Here is a 21,418-nt window from a genome sequence, read left to right on the forward strand (position 1 = left end):
TGGGGCAGCAGCAGCCTGGCTTTCACTCTCCTCGCTGCAGGCTGAGGGGGAGAGGGGACTGAGCTGGTGGAGAGTCCCGGAGAGCAGCAGAGACCTCGCGGTGAAGGAACAGGGATTACATACCCCAACCTCACTCTCTTCCCTCACTCTCATCTCGGGGGGCTGGGAGCGGGGGGTAGTTAACACAGACCACATTGCCTCCCACTGAATTTGTGGATTAAGCCAGAGAGATACCCTTTACAGGCCAGAGAGTGAGGGCTTCCTCCTCAGCGTCTCCCTGATGATTCACTTCTGAGCAATAGGAGGTAACTATTGCGGCTCCCCATTTACCGAACCCCACATGAACTATGGCTGTAGACTTTTTAATCTGTTTTTTGTGGGTCTTGTGTAACAGCAGTCTAACCCTTACCCATACACTCAAAAGGAAACATCAGCCAAGAAGATAGGCTAATCATGAACTTACATTTATTTATTTTGGTGAAACATACGCTGAGTGGCCAGATTATTATGACCTTTAAACACATAATAATCTGGCCACTCAGTGTATATCCTATATAATAAAAGGCTAATATGTAAATTGTCCCCTTGACCAGGAGTTCGACCAGCAGGCAGGCCAGCCAACCGCCCATGTCCCCTCCCCCTGGCCAGGCTGGCCGGACCCCACCCATGCATGAATTCATGCACCAGGCCTCTAAAAAATATAATAATATATATATATATATATATATATATATATATATATATAGGAGAGAGAGAGAGAGAGAGAGAGAGAGAGAGAGAGAAGCCAGATGATTATGCGTTCAGAGATCATAATAATCTGGCCACTCAGTGTATAAAGCAAATCTGGCAGAACTGTAAGGAGAAAGTCACAAATCTATAAACAAAGTGAGAAGTTTTAATTAAACTTTCTTAAGACCAGGTAGCAAATCAATCAATCAAGTTACCCATTGTTTTCAAGTTCAATGTGAAAAGTAGAACGTTTCAAAAATTACCGCATGTGGCTATTAAGGAAGTCTACATTTTTCACAGAATCAATATCATTCTGTCACATTCTCTAATCCCAATATAGTAAAATTGGAAACCAACAATAAAAAGTTGGCCAAGGAAATTCAATATGCTTGTTAACTTAAAAAAACTCATTTCTAAATAATACATGGGCTGAGGAGAACATTATCATGAAAATTAGAGGCCCCTTGCAGGGAGATTTCTGCAAGAGGGCTTCCTGCTTCGGTCTCCGCTGCCCCGCCTGCTTCCCTTCCTTCTCCACCGCCCCGCTTGCTTGCTTCTCTGCAGCTTCGCTCCCTTCTGCAGCACTTGGCTTCTTTCTACGCTGTCTTCAGTCTTCGCTCTGGCCTGGATATGCAAATTAACTGCCATCTTGGTTGGGTTAATTTGCACACTCACCCTGATTGGCTGGTGGGCGTGGCTGGTGGGTGTAGCAAAGGTGCGGTCAATTTGCATGTTTCTCTTTTATTAGAAAGGATGATAAGATATTTAAAACTGAATAACAATAAGCTAAAGTGGAACTGAGAGGAAAAATTATAGCCTGTAAAGCATTTATTGGAAACAGGAAGGATTGACAACAAATGAATCCAGCCTCCAACTCAAGACTTGAGTGAGAGACTATCAGAAAACTCAAAGAGAGTAGAAGAAAGAAAATAATAAAGACAAAGCAGAAAGTAATGATACAGAAAGCAACAAAAAGGTGAATGAAATCTTTTAAAAGCCTTAATAAAATAAGTAAATCACTAGCACATAATATACAACATTGGGAATAAAAAATAAAGATATGACTAGAGATGCAACCAAGGTTGTTTTTTTTTAAAAAAATCACCAACTCAGCCAGTGTTGCTCAGTGGTTGAGTATCAATATATGAACCAGGAGGTCATGGTTAGGTTTTAAAAATTAAAAGAAAAGAAAACAAAAACACACAAAATAAGATTTAGGAATAAAAATTTAAATGCTAGTAATCACAAAGGAAGTAGATGGGCTGCTTTCACCAGTTAGCAGATTATCAGCATGCACGAACACACACAATCCAGCTAGATGCTATTCATGCGAGACACACATAAAACAAAAACATAGAAATCCTGAAAGCAAAGATCTGAAAAGAGATACGCTAGGTATAACAGACACTGCCCATTGCCTGACCGACAGCATGCCCCAAGCCTTTTGCCCTTTGCCACAGAATCCTGATTTTTTTCCCCAGGCAGTAGGCAGAAATCTGTTGGCCCCGGGAGGCGTGAACTTCCCCAAGCCCCAGTTTATTTCTTGTAACATAAAAGCCCCAGCCCCAGAGGATGGCTCAGGATGTGGTCAAAGCTGCTCATGGAATCTCCCCCACAAGGAGAGGACGGGGGTGCCTGCTTGTGGCCGATGGGTAAGTAGGCAGAGTCTGGACAAATGGGCTGAAGTGCCCTCAGCCTGCTCCTAATGTTTATGAGACCCAGGGCAAGAGTGATCTGGAGGCTCAGGGCTCACCTCTAAACTCTTCCCATTCTGGCTCCATCCCACACAGCGAGGGACCTCCAGGTATGCCCGATCTTGGAGTCGGCAGGACATACTGGACAGTAAGCAAATCTGCCTTCTGCTCTGGAGGGAGACACTATACACTGAGTGGCCAGATTATTATGATCTCTGAGTGCATAATAATCTGGCCACTCAGTGTATATGCTATATAATAAAAGGCTAATATGCAAATTGTCCCCTCGACCAGGAGTTCGACCAGCAGGCAGGATGGCCAACTGCCCATGTCCCCTCCCCCTGGCCAGGCTGGCTGGACCCCACCCATGCACGAATTCATGCACCGGGCCTCTAAAATATATATACTAAGTGGCCAGATTATTATGCGTTCAGAGATCATAATAATCTGGCCACTCAGTGTATGTTCTGAAGATAGCTGACATATAAATATCCTTGAAGGGATTGTCAAAGAAAAAAAAAAGGAAAAGAAAAAGCCCAATTCAAAAGGCATCCAGAAACGCAGCAGACCCGAGAAAATGTGTCCCTTCACACGAATCCTCTCGAGAGTCTTACTAGTTCTTCTGTAGAATCTCTTCAGTTTTCTAGGTAGACAATCGCATGGTCTACAAATACAGGACAACCATGCTGTTTCTTCCTTTTCAATGGTTTATGCCATTTATTTCTTTTTCTTCTTGCACAGGCTAGGAAATGCAGAACATCTTTGAACGGAGCCAGAGATAGTGGACATCTTTTTAGGTTTCTGACCTTAAAAGGAATGCACTTAGTTTTTACCATTAAGTGGGATGTTTACTGTAGGTTTTAGAAAGAAACCCTTTGTCATATATCACGTTAAGGAAGTTTCCTCCCCTCCCTAGTTTGCCTAGAATTTTTATAAACTGCTTAATTTTATCAAGTGTTTCTTTCCCATCTGTTTTAAATGATTACAGAATTTTTGTGTCTTTTAATTTTTGTGTCTGTTAATGTTGAGACTTAACATGACAATTTTCTAATGTGGAAATACCCTGGCATTCCTGGAATAAATCCAACTCGGTCATGATGTGTTTTTTAAAACATATTGCTGAATTTAGTTTGATAAGAGTGATGTTTAAACCTATGTCCATAATTGAGAATGGCCCTAAGAGCTTTCTGTCTTCATCTGTCCTTGTCTAGGTTGAGTGTTAAGTTCCTACCAGCCACAGAAAATGCAAGGGGTAGTTTCCCCTCTTTTTCTATTTTTTGGAGCAATGTGTACACGATATAAACTGCCTGCTCTCTGATTATGTACCTGAGCCCTAGATACTTGCCTGTCATAGCCACATGCTACCACCAGTGGATGGCAGAGGCGTGACGGAGCGTGTGAGCCCACTGCATGTGAAATGGTCAAACCCGCCTCAGCAGTCGGTGACACTGGGATGGAGACCCCGTTACTGGTCCTTCAGCTCTTACCCTAAGCTAAGGCCGCCCATTTTACATCATCAGCAACGAAAGTGGTATTTTGTCTTCCATAATTACTCCTTTACTTTATTTCTGAGCATGTCAGAATCAGACCGAGGAGGAGGCGGACTATTTAAAGGAGACCTCATTGGAGGTCCAGACTGGCAGGTACACAGAGAAAGCTCAGGCAATTGATTAGAGGGTAATTAACATAGTAATTAATTAGAGACATTCCCCAAAGCAGGGTACATGCACCACTGGCATGGATGGTATTTAGTGGTAAATAAAAAACCCGTTACCTTAAGAGTTATGTGTTTATTTTAATATAGATTAGAAAATATCTAGATCCTATCTAATAAAAGAGTAATATGCAAATTAACCATCACTCCGCGACAAAAGGGCGGCCCCCATAGCCACAAGATGGCGGCGCCCAGTCCCCTCAGCCCCGCTGCTGGAGTGTCTGGGCCTGTCCGCTGGAGGGGGTAGATCCAGCCTTCCCGCTCCGCAGGTGCTGCAGCGGTTGGGCCCGTCAGCCCATCGGGGGTTTGCGCAGACCAAGCGGCGAAGCCTGATCTGCCCCCAGACACGGCAGACAGAGCCCAGACAGCAGGGCTTGGGGGCTTCTTTTGCAGGGTGATGGCTGTGAAGCCCCAGGCCCAGCAGACAGAATCCGGACAGCAGGGCTTGGGGGCTTCCTTAGTAAGGTGGTGGTGGGAACACCCCCAGGCCCCGCAGACAGAGCCCAGACAGCAAGGCTTGGGGGCTTCCTTAGTAAGGTGGTGGTGGGAACACCCCCAGGCCCCGCAGACAGAGCCCAGACAGCAAGGCTTGGGGGCTTCCTTAGTAAGGTGGTGGTGGGAACACCCCCAGGCCCCGCAGACAGAGCCAGGACAACAGGGCATGGGGGCTTCCTTAGTGTGTCAGTGTTGGCGAAGCCCCCAGGCCTGGCAGACAAAGCACACTGCAGGGCATTGGGGCTTCCTTCGCATGGCGGCGGCAGGCAGAGAGCAGACAGCAGGGCATGGGGGCTTCATCTCCATGGCTGCAGCGAAACCCCCAGGCCCCGCAGAGAGCAGAGAACCACGGGAATGGGCCTGAGCTATCAGTAGGACATCCCCTGAGAGCTCCTGGATTGTAGAGGGTGCAGGTTGAGCTGAGGGACCCCCATGCATGAATTTCGTGCACCGGGCCTCTAGTATATATATAAAAGCCTAAGTGACTGTTATGACCAGTTGACTGTATGACCAGTTGACCGGTCGCTATGACGCACACTGACCACCAGGGGGCAGACGCTCAACGCAGGAGCTGCTCCCTGGTGGTCAGAGTACTCCCACAGCCAACCTCCTGCCACCAACCAACCTCCTGCAGTCCCTCTTCTCCACCCCACCCCTTGGCCGGCCAGCTCTGATCGGGCCCCAATCACTGGCCACGCCGAGGAACCCCACCCGTGCACAAATTCATGCACCGGGCCTCTAGTAACTATATAATTGCAAACAAGAGGTATAAATATAACATCAAAGTTGCAACTTTACAGGTATAGTGTAAGGCTAGGATGGTCAATTTAAAGAAAAATAATACCATAAGTAAATATTAATACAGGTAATAAGAAGATATGACAAAAAATGAGACAGAGGCATGAGAATAACCACAGTTTGAAAAATATTCAAACAAAGGTCTGTTTAGTGAATAACAAAGCAGCGTCTGCCACCAACTCTCCCCTGCAAACTCACAGACCGAGAAGACACAGGGACGTGGGGAGATTAAAAAATGAGAGAGGAATACATTCTAAAGAAATTGAGTGATTTTCTCAAAAGGACCAGGGTTCTATTCAGAGTGCTGGTGTCTAGAGTAAATCCCTCCCTATCTTGGCCCAGGGTGGGACCTAGGGCATCTGCTTGCCTGTCTGCACCTATTTCACTTACCCTACGGCAAAGCCTGCTGGTTGATCTCCCCACTCGATAAGCCTAAGGACATATTAAAGACGCTGTCAGACATGCAAAGATTCAGAAAGCTTTTCTTCCATGCACTCCCTTTTAAAATGTTATTTGAAAATAAACTCCAGCAAAACAGAGGCAAAACCCAAGAAAGAGAGAGAGAGAGAACAGATTCACGAAACCCTGGAATGAACCCAGGAGTGCAATGAATAGAAATGCCAGAGGTTCATAAAACCATCAGTCAAAATTAGAACAGGAAGTCAGAGGGTTTGGAGGAGAACCGCTTTAAGGAGAAAATGGGCTTCATTCAACAAATAATGTAATTAAGAAGCTGGAGGATTTTAATGACCTGATTTAAAAGGCATATGTTTCTTTTCTCAAGAAGAAAAGAGAAAAGCAGTTAGAAACTCCAGGGAAACAAAAAGTTGTATAAAAAAGTCATGCTCCAAATATGAAGCAAATTAAAATTTAACATGACTCTGAGTGTCTGAGGGACTGTAGGAAAATACATTTGAACTTGAAGCCTGGAGTATTTCCCTTTAAGCAGCACTTAAACCATAAGATATAGTTTCTTCTCCATGGGGCTCAAGCTGCTAGTTAGCTCTGCAGAGAATAATGTTTACATAATCATAGCATTTTTTTTAAATTTATTGATTTTTTTTAAAGAGAGAGGAGGGAGGGAGGAGAGAGAGATCAATTGGCTGCCTCCTGCACGCCCCCTACTGGGGATGGAGCCTGCAAGCCAGGCATGTGCCCTGAATGGGAATCAAACTGGCAACCTTTCCAAGCATGGGACTGGATGACACCCAACCAACTGAGCTACACTGGCCAGAGCCATAATCATAATATTTTAAAAACATTTATCTTTATTGTTGAAAGTATCACAGATGTCCCCCTTTTGCCCCATTGACCACCTTCACCCTGCACCCATCCCACCCAGGCCTTCACCACACTATCGTCTGTGTCCATGGGTTATGCATATATGCATCATAATTTAAAAAAAAAAAAACACAGCACTTCATTGATTTTCAAGTTTTGAAATTCAGAGATAGACAACACACAAAATCAGGATATTTTAATTATGGATATAGAACAAAATGCAAACGAAATAGTTTATTGAGAAGAGTTAGGGCTCTGGCCACGCTCGGCTCTCCAGGGCTAGGTTCGGCTCTCCGAGGCTCCAAGCCTAGGCTAGACTCTGCGGCTAGATCAGTCTGTCACGATGTCACGCTGCACATCGACAAGTCACACGCTTTGTTCTTGGGTTGGCAACTTAAAGGGTCTGAGCACCAGACTGGCCTGAAGGGCCTGTCCCTCACTCATGTCTCCAAGTTAGATCTTTGTCCTATTGAAGATTTTCCTCAAATGTCTGGTGACCCAGGTCATAGTTAGAAACCTACCAGTCTAACACATACACACACACACACACACACACACACACACACACACACACGCACCACCCCTCCCAAGAAAATCAGGCCTCTCTATCTTTCCCTCCCCCTTGGGTGTTCCCATTTCAAAATAACCACACCACATCATTTTTACCAATATTTTTTACCAATATTTTTACCAAAAAAACAAATGTTTTTTTTACCAATATTACTTATTATTTTGTGACTTAGATCGTTAGCAGCCTCTTACACCAAACATGGGCTCAAATTAAAGGCAATATCGAAGGACAAGGTAAGCCTAAGGATGTCTGACACAGCCCTGATTCTTCCCATGATGACCACTCTAATTTTTAAAAAATTTTTAAATGATTTTTAAAAATAGCACATGTACGGAGGTGTGAATCTCTGTGGCGCTGGTGCCCAGCACCTGCTGTTTGCACGGGCCCTTACACAACCCGGTGTGGCGAAGGCTGCTGTGGGCCTTATAACCAGTGAAGTGAGGCTCGGAGAGGCGGCGTAAGAGTCCTACAAGAGCCCCCCGGCTGCTGTAACAGATGGTCACAAACTCAGTGGCTTAAAACATACGCTTTCTTCTCTTTCGTTTCTGGAGTTTCGAAGTCCAACGTGAGTGTTGTGAGGCTAAAATCAAGAAATCGGCAGAGCTGCATTCCCTCCGGAGGCCAAAGGGCAGAATCTGGTCTTTGTCTTCTCCTCTCCGCGAAGACACCCATGTTCCTTGGCTCATGTCCCCTTCCAGCGTTGGCACCACTCCGACCTCTGCTTCTCCGTCACATCTTCTCTTCCCGCCTCTCCCACCTTCCTCCTATGAGGACCCTTGTGATACAGTGGACCCGCCTGGATAACCCAGGACAATGTCCCATCTCAAGATGTTTAATGTAGTCACATCTGCGAGGTCACGTATCACAGTCACAGGTCCCGGGGTTTAGGATGCGGTTATCTTTGGCGGCCACTACCCGGCCTATCACAGAGTGAAGTGATAGAGTAAGATCACACAGCAGGAAGTGGCAGAGCCAGGAGTCCAATCCAGCCTTTTTGGTCCCAGAGCCTGAGCTCCCAGCCTCCTTTTAACACTGGATCGAACAGACAGGGCGGCTGACTTGATTTTCCTCTGGGCTCACATGCACTATTATGGTTGGCCCCAGTCCCAACCGGCCCCCTCCCCTCCCCCTCCCCTGACTTCACAGGCTCTTATCCTAATGCATGTCATACCCGCCCCAGCCGTTTGCATACATAGGGTCTACCCCGCAACAGGCAGGCCCCACCTCTGCAGCCCAGCTGCCAGTGTTGGTTGAATGACTGAGCGAGCGCACAGATAGGAGACGGCTGTCTCAGCCCCTTCCCTCTTGCTCCTGCCGGGGCTAAAAGATGCTGTCAAGCTGTGAAGCCACCAGGATGCCTGACTCTGGGCCCCGAGCCCCCAGGTCTCTCAGTAGATGCTGGTCCCCTTCAAGCCACCCAAACCCTGAGAGAGGGCCAGGCCTCCCCAAGGAGAAGAGGCACAAAGGTTGAGCACCAGGTCTGCAGATGGAGGGCATGAGGTCCTGGGTCCCTCCCATGGACATGGCACTTTGCCAGGAGCTTGGGGCGGAGGGGGGGGGGGCGGGGTAGGAGGAGGCAGTGCATTTGGGCCCAAGGACCAAAACGCCCCCGCTGCCTCCGTGGCCTCCTAGACTCCGCCCTCAGAATCCCCTTTCCAGGCCCACAGCCCAGTCACTGCTGGCCCTCCCTCACCCCACCCCACCCCAGCCCACACGTCTGCTTGTTTTCTGATCTCTGTTCTTCTGAAAAGCACCTCTGCCCTGCCCGGAGAGCTCCCAGGCACATCCCAGGCCCGTGGCAGCATTGCAGGTTGAAAACCCAATTACATTTCGATTACTCTAGTTCTAGCCAGACAGAGGTTACTGCAAGTCACGTTGGAATTGGAAGGGACAGGGGATAGCACCTGGGGCCAGGGCCGGGGCTGACACTCAGAGATGGATGTGACAGGGCTCTGTGGCTCAGAGGCTCAGGATTAGATCAACAAGAGGTCATGTGTCACCGGGTGACAGACAGCTCGGGCAGAGCAACGGCTTCAGGCCACGCTCCCGGGCGGAGGAGGTGTCGGGGCTGCGTGCCAGCCTGCAGGTGGAGGACATGCGGTCCCTGGGGCTCTCCCATGGACACGACATTTTGCCAGGAGCTCCCAGAGGCCAGTGCTGTTGGGCCCAAGGACCAAAACACCCAGCTCCTCGAGGGTCTTCCATGGCATCACTGGCCCCCACTCAGGCCCCGGGTCTTCTCTGAGCATACACCTGGGTCTCTCCCTCGTGCCAGTCTACGCTGAATATCTGGCCCATCTCACCCTCCGGCCGAGGCTGAGGGAGCCAGAGTCAGGACCAGAGGGACCTGGGGACCCAGAGCCTCCTGCCTGGCCAGAGGCTGATAGGGGAGGAGGAAAGATCTGCTGCCTCCGGGCAGGAAGGATCACCCAGGATCCCTTGTCCTGGGGAACAGCCACCTCCAGTACCAGGTGCAGAAGGGGGTTGGCAATGGGGATCCCTCTTAAGGCAAGATGGGTCTGTTCTGTGGGCGAGAGGATGGATTCTCAGCCATGCCTCCTTCCCCACACAGACACGTGCACTCCTATGTACAATGATTTTGGGGGACTTGGGGAGCCCCTTGCTCACTCCAGCCCAGGGAGCCTGAATTGTGGAGTTCGGAACAAGGACTGGGTTCTGGCCTGGGCTGTGCTGTGCTGGGCTCAGCTGGCGCCCTCCGCCCACGCACACACCGGCTCTGCACCTTCCACGACGCAGCTGGTCGTTTCCTGCCGAGTGCCCTGCACGCTCTGCCTCCCCTCCCCCATGCACGGCAGCCCCTCCCCAACCCCCACATCGAAAGCAGGCCAGCTCTACATCGGGGGAGGGCACTGTGGGGGGATGAGATGAGTCATCCCTGTGGGGGCAGACATATTAAGTTCCACATACGCAGGCTCACAGAGCCATGGACACAAAGGCATGCCCACACTCACACCCCCGCTCACAGGGAGAACACTGGGAGGCCAAGGCGAGTCAAAGCCACCACTGCACATCCAGACACACAGAGACACACACCTGCACACACACACACATCCCTCACAGACACAGACGCCAATACACACACACACACCCAGACACATCCCACCCAGGGCGACACCCCAGACATCAGCCCAGAGCCTGTCCCCTACCCACATGCACACTCTAGAGACACAAACACACACGTGGGGTTCCCCTGACACACACTCACAGCCCTTACTTAAATACGGACACTCAAATACACACATGTAGGGTAAGGTGCAAGAGCTGGGACATGGACACACACACACATACACACACACACACACACACACACACGCACATGCACATGCACACACACGCCATTCCTCTCTTGTGTCACCTCACCCATTCCCTTCCCTCTGCCAGCACCTCAGGCCGGCAGGACAGAGCTTTGCAACCAGAGGGCTGCTATGCCGCCTCACCCACTGTGTGCTGTGCCTGCCCAGGACCGAGTCTGCCTCAGAGTCGCCTCCACTCCTCCCCGCTGCTCTGGAGGGCGAAGGGCACTGGACCGGCCCCCCATGCTGCCCGGCTCTTCTCACACATTCACGGCTCCAGATCCTTTGAAAAGGGGCTTTGGCTGCCACAGGGAAGATGGAGGTTACATCTCAGGCATCGCCTCCCAGGAGGGAAGGGTGAGTCTCCAAGGTGAGAGAGGAGGGTGGGGCTGATGTGTCAGGAAGGTCTGTCCTAAGGCCAAGGTGACTGCCTGATGCCCTGCAGGTCGCCCTTCAGCTACCTGTGTTTCCTGGAAGGCCTGACCTCCATGCCTCTGCGCCTGCGGTTTCCTCGAACTCGAATTCTCTCTGCTGCTACCACAGTCCCCTTCAGGGCCACCTTCTCATTGCTCAGGGCTGTGTGCACAGGCTCCTGCTGTAGGACGCCTGTCCTGATGCCCTGGCTGGGTCCATCTGTCCTTCTGTGCCACAGCCGCCGTGGGCTTCCTCACAGCTCTCTCCACACCATAGGGGACCTGCCAGGCTGTGAGTCCGCCTGCCTCCAGCCAGCCCAGCGCTCTGTGTGGGGAGGAGGGGCAGACCTGGAGAGAAGCTTGGGTCTCAGCTGCACCTCTGCCGTGTGACCTAGGCTGAACCGTCAGTGCAGTGTTCTCATCTGTGAAATGGGGGCAATAACAACCGCCTCACTGGACTGATTACATGAGGTCATGCGTGGCCAGGGCTAGATAAACGGCAGCTGAATGAATGAAGGCCACTGCCTGGCACACTGCTCAGCACATGCTTGTTGAAACAATCAGCCCCTCTGACTCCCCACTTGCTGCCTCCACCTGCCATCTCTGTCTTGGGAGGAGGAACGTAGGCATGAGCAAAAAGGGTTGGGGGTCAGATAGAGTGGGGCTGGGAGATGGGCACAGGCCTCTGGCGTCACTGGGAGATAGCAGCTCCCGCCGCCGCAGTCAGAGCCTGGCTGGAGGCGGTGCAGGCGCCCTGTTCACCCCTGTGACCCACCTGTGCCCTCCTCCTCCTCAGCTAGGTGAGGCAGCCAGGAGAGGTGGCGCTGGGATTCCTTCTGCACCGTGACTCTCCCAAGCTGCCCCGGCAGGGCCGCCGGCACACAGTAGGTGCTCTCTGAGTGCGTGGGGAATGGCCGGAGGCAGAAATGTTGAATGAATGCGAAAGGCATGAATGAACGGATGGACGCATGAATGGGAGCGGATGGCAAGCGTGAAGTGGGAGGTAAGGAGGCACGAGCATCTCCCTCCGCCCTCCGGTCTCGGGGCTGGGAGACAAGAAGAGGAGACCGGTGGGGGCTCCCCTCCCCGCTCTGCCCCTCCCGCCCCGGCCACCTCTCCTGGCGGCGTGCAGCCCAGCGGAGCCCGCGCCAGCCACAGCCCGCTTTGGAGCCACAGCACCCCCAGGACCCCGGCTTTCGGCGCAGGGGGGCGAAGTCCCCGCTGCAAGGTCGGGGATCAGCCACCGAGGACGCCGGAGTCCCGGAGCCAACAGGTGCGGGGCGTGGGAGACCCCCAGACCCAGGGTGGGGGTTCCAAACAACCCTCGACAGGAGCCAAGAGTCGGGGTGGGGGGGAGATAACCTGGGGCTGGGAAGCTGAGACCCCAGCAGGCTCCCTCCTGCAAAACCCCTAAACGCGTCCCCCCCCCCCCTTCGCCCCACCCTGCAGCCCCTCACAGCTCCCGAGGTGCAGGCAGGTCCTGCTCAGGGAGTGGGTCCGCCCATGTTCGGTGGGGATAAGAAGGAGTTCCCTCCCCCTCTCCCAGGGGTCTCCAGGGCCCGGCAACCTCCCTCACAAGTGCGGGGTCCTCCCTCTCAGCCTCGGAGAAGGAGGGTCTGAGCCAGAGAGGAGGGGCGGGGAGCGAGGCCGGATTTATGAATGGAGGGAGCGTCCTGCGCGCCGGCCCCCAGCGACCCCTGGCGGCCGCCGGGGCGCATAGCGGCCTCGGGGATTCAAGAGGGGCTTTCTCCCCACTTCCAGAGAGGTCTCCAGCTTCCCGCTGCACCCCTGCTCCACCGGGTGCGTGTGTGTGTGTGTGTGTGTGTGTGTGTGTGTGTGTGTCCACCCGGGAGGGTCTGGCAGGTCTAGTGGGCGGGGCCTGGGTCTCTAAAGCCTCCCTTGACCTTTTTTTTTTCCAACCAAAAATTCAGGCCTGTGACCTGTTCACGGGAGAATACTTGCAACCGGATGGGTTCATCTCTCAAATCTGTGGTGTGTGGTGGATTCAGACAGACCTGGCATAGTAGCTTTGTGACCTTGAGCGAGGGGCTCAACCTCTCTGAGCTTCTACCTCCTCCTCGTCAAAGCAGGGCTCTCCAATAATGGGGAAGCCAGCCCCGCGCCTGTTTCTGGGTAAAGCGCTGGGCACGCTTTAGAGCTCATTACTCCCACTGCAGTCCTGTGAGGTAGGTGTGGCCGTTATTCCAGTGAACAGATGGGGAAACCGAGGCTGGACGGAGCCAGGTCTGTCCCTCTCCACTGTAACCCACCGCACAGCACGCTGAGGATTAAGAGGGAGTTTATATGCAAATTGCCTGGCACATCCCCTAATGTTTCCTTTCTTCCTCGCTCCCTCCCTTCCTTCAGGACATCGGGGGCTGGGACCCCAAAAGACCTGGGTGCAGGACTCCGGGTTCCCTGAGGGAAGTGGGCTGAGGCCTGTGGAGACCATGATGGCCCTTGGCCACAGCGGCTTCTGAGCTCATGGAGCCCTCGGCCACCCCGGGGGCCCAGTCGGGGGTCCCCAATGGCAGCAGGGAACCCTCCCCGGTGCCTCCCGACTATGAAGACGAGCTTCTCAGCTATCTGTGGCGCGATTACCTGTTCCCGAAGCAATACGAGTGGGTGCTCATCGCAGCCTACATGGCTGTGTTCCTCGTGGCCCTGGTGGGCAACACGCTGGGTAGGTCGGTGCGCCCCTGTGGTGCTGCGGGGATTCCCGTGGGGACTGGCAGGAGTCCCGGGCCCAGCTTCTCTCCTCTGCCTCGGTGTGGGGTAGTGTGTGTGGCCGGCGGGGGGTTGTGGGGGGGGGGGAGCTCGCTGATGGGCTGCGAGCTGGGATGGGCTTGGCTCTGCCTCCCGCTTTCCCTCACCCTGCCCACCCCGCAGTCTGCCTGGCCGTGTGGCGCAACCACCACATGAGGACCGTCACCAACTACTTCATCGTCAACCTGTCCCTGGCGGACGTGCTGGTGACGGCCATCTGCCTGCCAGCCAGCCTGCTGGTGGACATCACCGAGTCCTGGCTCTTCGGCCATGCCCTCTGCAAGGTCATCCCTTACCTACAGGTGAGCTCTGCCGTGACCCTCATCACCGCCGTCACACCAAGCACAGAAACCATGGCCTTACGTAAGCCTCAGGGACCCTCAGACTTGCCTTTCAGACAGGTCACGGTCGCTCAGCACATGTGTGGTGTCATTCTCTACTGTCAGCAAGAGCAAGCTATCAGCCTGACACTGGAGGACACAGCCCTAGCCCCACATACTCCTACAGAGATCCCCCCACCTACCCCCCGCAACCCAGGCACAGACACAGACAGCCATGTGCGGATACATGCAGGGACCACCTACTCTGGGACAAGTCTTGAGCTAGACATTTTCTATCCGTGATTGCATTTCTCTCCACCAGAATCCTGCCAGGCGAGTGGTATATTCCCACTGCGCAGGCGAGGCTCAGAGAGGGCGAGTGACTTGCCCAAATCTCACAAGCCAGGAAGTGGTGGAGTCAGGACGTGCCCTGCACCTGGGCTGTGAGCCCCTCGCCCCCTCCACATCTCTGGGTGGCCCCTGAGAGGACTGACCTGGTGTCTCCCTGGGGCAGGCCGTGTCTGTGTCCGTGGCAGTGCTAACCCTCAGCTTCATCGCCCTGGACCGCTGGTATGCCATCTGCCACCCGCTGTTGTTCAAGAGCACGGCCCGGCGTGCCCGTGGCTCCATCCTGGGCATCTGGGCTGTGTCGCTGGCTGTCATGGTGCCCCAGGCTGCCGTCATGGAATGCAGCAGTGTGCTGCCCGAGCTCGCCAACCGCACCCGGCTCTTCTCTGTCTGCGATGAGCGCTGGGCAGGTAACGGGGTAGCCTTGGGCGGGCTCTCCTGAAGGGGGCGCCTCTGGGGCACATCCCCTAGGGCAGGCAGCTGCCAGGGCACCCAGGCGGTGTCTCTGAGAGGACACTTTAGAGCAGACATCTGCCAAGGTTACCTTCAGGGCGGGTACCTCCTCCGGTAAAGGCATCTGCTAGCGGTCCCTCAGGGTGGACACCCTCAGGCCGGGCAACTCCAGGGTCTCTCTGCCAAGGTGCCCGTGTGGGGCCCCGCTGCTTGCTCTGGCCGTCGCCGCGGCCAGGTGGCATTGCTACGCAGGGCAGGCTGGGGCCCAACCTCTGCATCCTTGGCCCCTGCAGATGACCTCTATCCCAAGATCTACCACAGTTGCTTCTTCGTTGTCACCTACCTGGCCCCGCTGGGCCTCATGGCCATGGCCTATTTCCAGATCTTCCGCAAGCTCTGGGGTCGCCAGGTGAGGCCCACTCTGCTGTCACTGTCTGGGCTGGGAGGGAGGCGGGCGCTGGTCTAAGGGAGTAGACAGTCCTCTGCCCTCAGAACATGCCATCCTGGCTGCAACCAGAGAGAGGAAAGGCCCAGGGACTCTCAAACTCAAGGCTGACGTGGTAGAGCCGACCCTGGAACTGAACGGTAACGAACACCTTCTAGTATCAGTAGCTGCCATTGACTGTCCCATGCACTTCCCACCGGTCTTGGACCCTCTTAACCACCGTATATTATCCCCAACTTCACATAGGAGAAAACAGACTCAGAGAGGCAAAGCAACTTCCCCAAACCCCTCCGCCAGGAGGGGAAGGCCAGGCACTCAGTCCCCGATCGGTGGGGTCCAGTGCTCAGGTCAGCAGCACCTCCGTGTAGCTTGCCAAATCATGCACTTTGCTCACAATGTCTTCGCAACCGTCTAACCAAAGCAGCAATATCCCCACTTTACAGACGCTGAGTAACGGCAGCCAGCTTGCCACAGCCATGAGTGGCAGGGACGTTCCGGGCCCAGGGCCTGTCTTCTTTCCTCTATTACAAACTGACCCACAGCAGGTTTTGTGTGTGTGTGTGTGTGGGGGGGGGGGGGGGTTGTGGGGACTGGGGTGCTCAGAGGCCCCATGGCACCAGCAGGAGTGAGTCCTGGGCCAGTGTCTGGGCAGTGAGAGCATGCAGGCCAGAGCATGACCAGCCCTCCGTCCACCAACATATGCCACCTGCTCCTCACAGCTGCCAGTCAGGAGGGCAGCAGTCACTCTCTCATCTCACAGACCGGAGAGCCAAGGCTCGGAAAAGGAAATGCGCTGGGCAAGGTCGCAGCGCTCATGAATGGCTGAGCCGGCCCCAGGCCCCTGTTTCCTGGACCCTGACCCATGCCCTCTGGGGGGAGCTTCCGATGTCTAGCGGTGGGCGAGGCTTCAGGGGCATCTGTGGCTGCTCCAGGAGCCTGGACCCTGATAGGCTTATGGGCGCCGACCTAGGCTGGGACCTGTGCTCTGAGGCCAGGCCATTCCATGCTGCTCCCTGGCTCAGCCTTTGCCAACGCTTCCCCTCAGGCAGGAGGCAAGACTCACCTGCACCCCAGCCCCACAGATGGAGGAGGGGACCCAATGAGGATGGGTGGGTGCTGGGAGGGTGTTGCCAAGGGTCCCCTGCCTCATCTGTAACCAAGGGCCAATATCTTCCCCAAAGGCATAATTGGGGTGGCCCCCCCCATGAGCCAATGGAAAATGAAAGCAGGTGTTCACACTCCGTGCAGAGTGTTGGTCTCTGTTATGAATGTTAGGTTCCTTCCCATTGCAAGGGTTTGTTCCCTTCGCCCACCTCCACCTGCCCCAGGGTCCAGCCTGAAGCAGAGCCCAGCAAAGGGCCTGACCTCCGAGGAGCTCCTCCCCCCACCGCTGTCTCTGTGTGTGCTGGACAGATCCCGGGCACCACGTCAGCCCTGGTGAGGAACTGGAAGCGGCCCTCAGACCAGTCGGAGGAGCAGGGCCAGGGCCTGGGCGCAGAGCCCCAGCCCCGGGCCCGGGCCTTCCTGGCTGAGGTGAAGCAGATGCGCGCTCGGAGGAAGACAGCCAAGATGCTGATGGTGGTGCTGCTGGTCTTTGCCCTCTGCTACCTGCCCATCAGTGTCCTCAATGTCCTCAAGAGGTGAGGGCACCTGGGGAGAGGTTAGGGGTGAGGAGGTGGCTATGGGGTCAGGGGAAGGAGCTGTCTTTGCTTTGGAAAAAGACCTGGCTTAACCCCAAAGCTATGATATCACCTTGGGGCAGGTCATTTCTCTGAGCCTCAGTCTCCTCATCTGTAACATGTGACAGTAACAGTCCTGGCCTCCTAGGGCTACTGTGAAAATGCTTTCATCCACTCACTCACTCGTCAGATGGTAGGGCTGGGAACACAGTGAACAGTGCACAATACAGAACCCCTGCCTTCGTGGAGGCCACATCCAATGGGAGAAAGAAAGAAATATGCATTATACAGCCAGGCAGTGACAATTGCTATGAAGAAAAAAATACGGGAAGTGGATAGAGAGTGGTGGTGATGGGCTGGTGGTTTTTGGGTTGTTTTTTTTTTTTTAAATCTTTTTAAAAAACAGCATATGTTTTTTTTTTTTGTATGTGTGTTTTTTTAAAAATATATTTTATTGATTTTTTACAAAGAGGAAGGGAGAGCCAGAAACATCGATGAGAGAGAAACATCAATCAGCTGCCTCCTGCACACCCCCCACTGGGGATGTGCCCGCAACCAAGCTACATGCCCTTGACCGGAATCGAACCTGGGACCCTTGAGTCCACAGGCTGACGCTCTGTCCACTGAGCCAAACCGGTTAGGCAGCATATGTTTTTTTAAAAAGGCCTCTGAGGAAGTGACATTTGGCAGAGACTTGAAGGGAGGGATGGCACGCTGAGCGGAGGGAGCACAGGGGCATGGGGAGCGAGAGGCCACGGGGTGCAAGGAAAGAACACGGACTATTTGACATGAGGCATCTGTGTGAGTTAGTGCGTGGCCACTGCCTGGCTGAGTGATCTGGGGACAGTCCCTTGACTTCTCTGAGCCTGTTTGAAAGATGGCGTGTCGATGACTCATCATGTTGCTGTGAGAATGGATGAGGACATGGATGGGGAGACCCAGGGGTCAGATAGCTGGTGACTGAGCAGATGAGCCCTGGTGCCTGCCCTTAGGCCCACTCCAGTCATACTCTGTGCTCAAGAACCCAAAACTGTGGTCAAGAACCCAGACCCAGAGGCCCAGGAAAGGGGTGGATGGAAGGGGCAGTGGGAACTCCTGTGCTTTGCAGCCCTGTAGCTTACGAGCATAAACACACACACACACACACACACACACACACACACACACACGTCTGCCCCATTTCTGACTGTCCTCCCCGCGGTCCTAGGGTGTTCGGGATGTTCCACCACGCCAGCGACCGCGAGGCCGTCTACGCCTGCTTCACCTTCTCCCACTGGCTGGTGTACGCCAACAGCGCGGCCAACCCCATCATCTACAACTTCCTCAGCGGTGAGTGGGCTGGGGGCCGTGACCGAGGGCAGCAACAGTCCCCAGGGCAATCGTCTCCCCATCCCCAATCCAGACCAAATAAAGGCTGGCGGGAGGGAGGTCCATACCTCCTCCTTCCTGGGAATCATGACCCTGCTCTGGTCACTCCCACTCAGGGGCAAGACTTAACCCCAGGAGTCCTGCTCTGAGTGGGAGACCGGCCAAAGAAAGCTGGCCAGCACCCAGGGTCCAGTTTTGCAGATTATGCAGACCAGTGAGTGGGTGGGGAGGGCAGCAGTAGGCCAGCTCGTCTCCACCCCCGCCAGGTGCGTGCACAGCAGGAGGTCAACAGGCTCCAGAGGGAAGCAGGCCTGTGGGAAGAGGGCCTGAGGGATGGCTGCGTAATCAAGGCATCGTCGGGGCTCAGGGCATCACCAGCAGAGGCAACCCAAGGCAGGGAGAGGGTTTCCCCATGCCCAGCTAGACACACACTGGCAGAGGGCCCAGAATTTGGGGGGCTATCCCTGGATCCATCCTCCTCCAGCACCAGTCCTCCTGCTCCCCACTCTGGAAATCCAGGCCTCCCGGTCCCCAACCCCAACCCGGGCCTCCTCTCTCCTGTCCAGCACTTGCCATGCCCTCCACCTCCGTTTCCACACAGTCCCCCGGCCCAGCAAAAGTGTGACTCACCTGACCTCTGACTTACGGCCTAAAGAACTGGTCCAGATGACTGTACAGGCCTGGACACAAATAATCATCCAGAAAAGGTTGAAAGGGACCTGGGGTCAATATAATAACCCTCATGAGACTCAAGAATTACTCAACAGAGGCTGGCCAGGTGGTCTCCAACTCAGAGAGAAGAGAGATGCACGCTGCAGCAGGCACAGTGCATTCCTTTGTGGTTACATTTACGGAGCGCCTACTGTGTGCTAGGCCCTCTGCTGGGCACTGGAGAGGCCGGCGGGACGCTGAAACATGATCAAGGAGGTTTCAGTTCCGGTTAAATCCATTCCCCTGGTGCCCTTGCTGAACAAGGTGGCTGTGGTAGTCCCTCCTTCCCCACTCACTCTTCCCATTTAGACAAAGGGCTTTAGCGTTAGAACCAGCGCCAAGGGCCAGCTGGTGACCTTGGGCAAGCCTGCACCTCTGTGCCTCATCTGTGAAGTGAGGATCAAGGACCCAGGCTCTCATGCCTGGTGTGAGGGCTGCTGCTGCTGTCATTTTCATTGCCATGGGACGGAGATGGGAAAGCCTCGGTGAGCCCTGAGCCCCTCCGCCTGCACGCCCAGGAGGGCAGAGACGATCTGAGGCCCCCGAGCCAGACCCCATGTTTACACGGTTAGAGCCGGGCTCAGAGCCAGAACGCAGTCAAGGAATCAGATAAAAACTGCATTTCTCGCTGGGAACCTGCTCCCGGCCTCTGTTCTCTCCCCCTGGCAGTGACGAGGTGGCTCCGGGCTCTCCATCCCACTCTACCCTTCCCTCCCACCCCCTCCCAGGCAGCTTGGCTTGAGCTGCGTGGGTGTCCCTGGGCTCAAGGCCCCTTCCTGCTGCATCCGGCTCCTGATGGCTGTGTCTTCTGTCTCCCAACCAAGGCAAATTCCGGGAGCAGTTCAAAGCTGCCTTCTCCTGCTGCCTGCCCAGCCTGGGTCCCTGCGGCTCTCTGAGGACCCCCAGCCCCCGCTCCTCTGCCAGGCACAAATCCTTGTCCTTGCAGAGCCGATGTTCCGTCTCCAAAGTCTCCGAGCACGTGGTGGTCACCAGCGTCACCACGGTGCTGCCCTGAGCGAGGCTACCCACCCTGGTGGCTCCAGGGGGTGCAACCCGTTCCCAGCCTGGACTGCTCCTCTGGCTCCTGAGGGACCAGCCCTGACTGCTTGTGGACGCAGTGCGAGGCCAGGGCTCCAGTCCTGGTTTTCTACCTGTTTGACTCTGAGCAAGTAACACCCCTTCTCTGAGCTGTGTCCCCTAAACAGGATTGATGTGAGGATTAAGCATGCTCAAGAAAGTGGAAAGCTCTCTGTAAATTGTAGTGTCGTGGACAAGATTACCATTGTATGCCTCTCACTCGGCTGTCCCTCACAGTACCATCGATCCTCATCATCCTTCCAGAGCTTGGCCTTCTTCCCAAAGACCCCTCTCCTCCCGGACTACAGGCCTTCCCTAGAGTCTGCTGGAAGGGCCCAGTAACCTTTCCACCCTGCCCAGGCTGCACTCGGCCAGCCCTGCTCCGATGCCCGCCTGAACGAACCGGCCCAGCCCTCCCCGGTGGGAACACAGCCCCACCCTCACCAGGTGCCGAGTGCACACACCACAGACTGGATCCTTCGGCTTTGTGGTGTGATAAAACGCTCTCCATGTGACCATTTGGCGTGGAGGCCAGCAGCCCGAAGCAATTGTAATTAAAAGCCTGGCACTGAATGTTCCCTTTCCTTGTCATTGCACAAAATCTGTGCCTCTTAAGTTAAAAGCGAGGAAGGTGGGGAAGTCGGGGGTAGGGAGAGAGGCGGCAGGGAATGCTATCTGCTGACTACTCCCACCTCCATCCCCCAACACACCGGGTCCCTGTGGCTCCTCGCCAGGCCTCAGAGCACACATGGTGCTGCTTCCTCAGGCAGTGCCGTCTGAGGCCCAGGACCTCAACCCTTGACGTGCCTGTCTGCTCATGGGCCCAGTGGGCTCTGGGAGGTAAGGGGGGGAGGGTGGGCACACAGCAGAGCGGACAGACTGACTTCCTATTATCATCGCCTTCTTGGGTATCAGGGCTTTGCTTATTCACGAGGACTCACAGGATGAAGGGAAAGCCACAGACTTGGCTGGACGTGCTCCGCCTGCCACCGAGATGATTAGCGGGCTGCCAGAGGCCCTGCGCCTGTTGCCAGGGCAGGAGGTGGAGCACAGTCTGAAGCACTGCTCTGAGGAGTGGGAGGCACCTGGCAGAGGCCGGCCGGGCCATGTGCACTGCTGGGTCTGCGTAACCTGATTAAAGAAGCCACAACCTCCCTCTGACCTCACCCATCAGGAAGTGGGGCAAAACCATGGTCTTGCCAGGGCCCAGCTCAGGAATGCTAAGCACCCCTCCTCGTAGGC

The 21,418-nt window shown here is 54.4% G+C and overlaps 1 protein-coding gene across 1 annotated transcript; it reads left to right on the forward strand.

The window, feature by feature from the left end:
* The first annotated feature begins 13,493 nt into the window (after nt 1-13,493).
* On the forward strand, nt 13,494-20,374 carry HCRTR1 (hypocretin receptor 1). The gene is made up of 7 exons (XM_008157028.3): nt 13,494-13,692; nt 13,899-14,077; nt 14,610-14,853; nt 15,190-15,305; nt 16,755-16,981; nt 18,228-18,349; nt 19,924-20,374. The coding sequence occupies exons 1-7, from the start codon at nt 13,494-13,496 to the stop codon at nt 20,112-20,114; spliced, it is 1,278 nt and encodes a 425-aa protein (XP_008155250.2). The 3' UTR covers nt 20,115-20,374.
* Nucleotides 20,375-21,418: the final 1,044 nt, after the last annotated feature.

This window comes from Eptesicus fuscus, chromosome 9, assembly GCF_027574615.1.
Source record: "Eptesicus fuscus isolate TK198812 chromosome 9, DD_ASM_mEF_20220401, whole genome shotgun sequence".
NCBI classification, from domain to species: domain Eukaryota; kingdom Metazoa; phylum Chordata; class Mammalia; order Chiroptera; family Vespertilionidae; genus Eptesicus; species Eptesicus fuscus.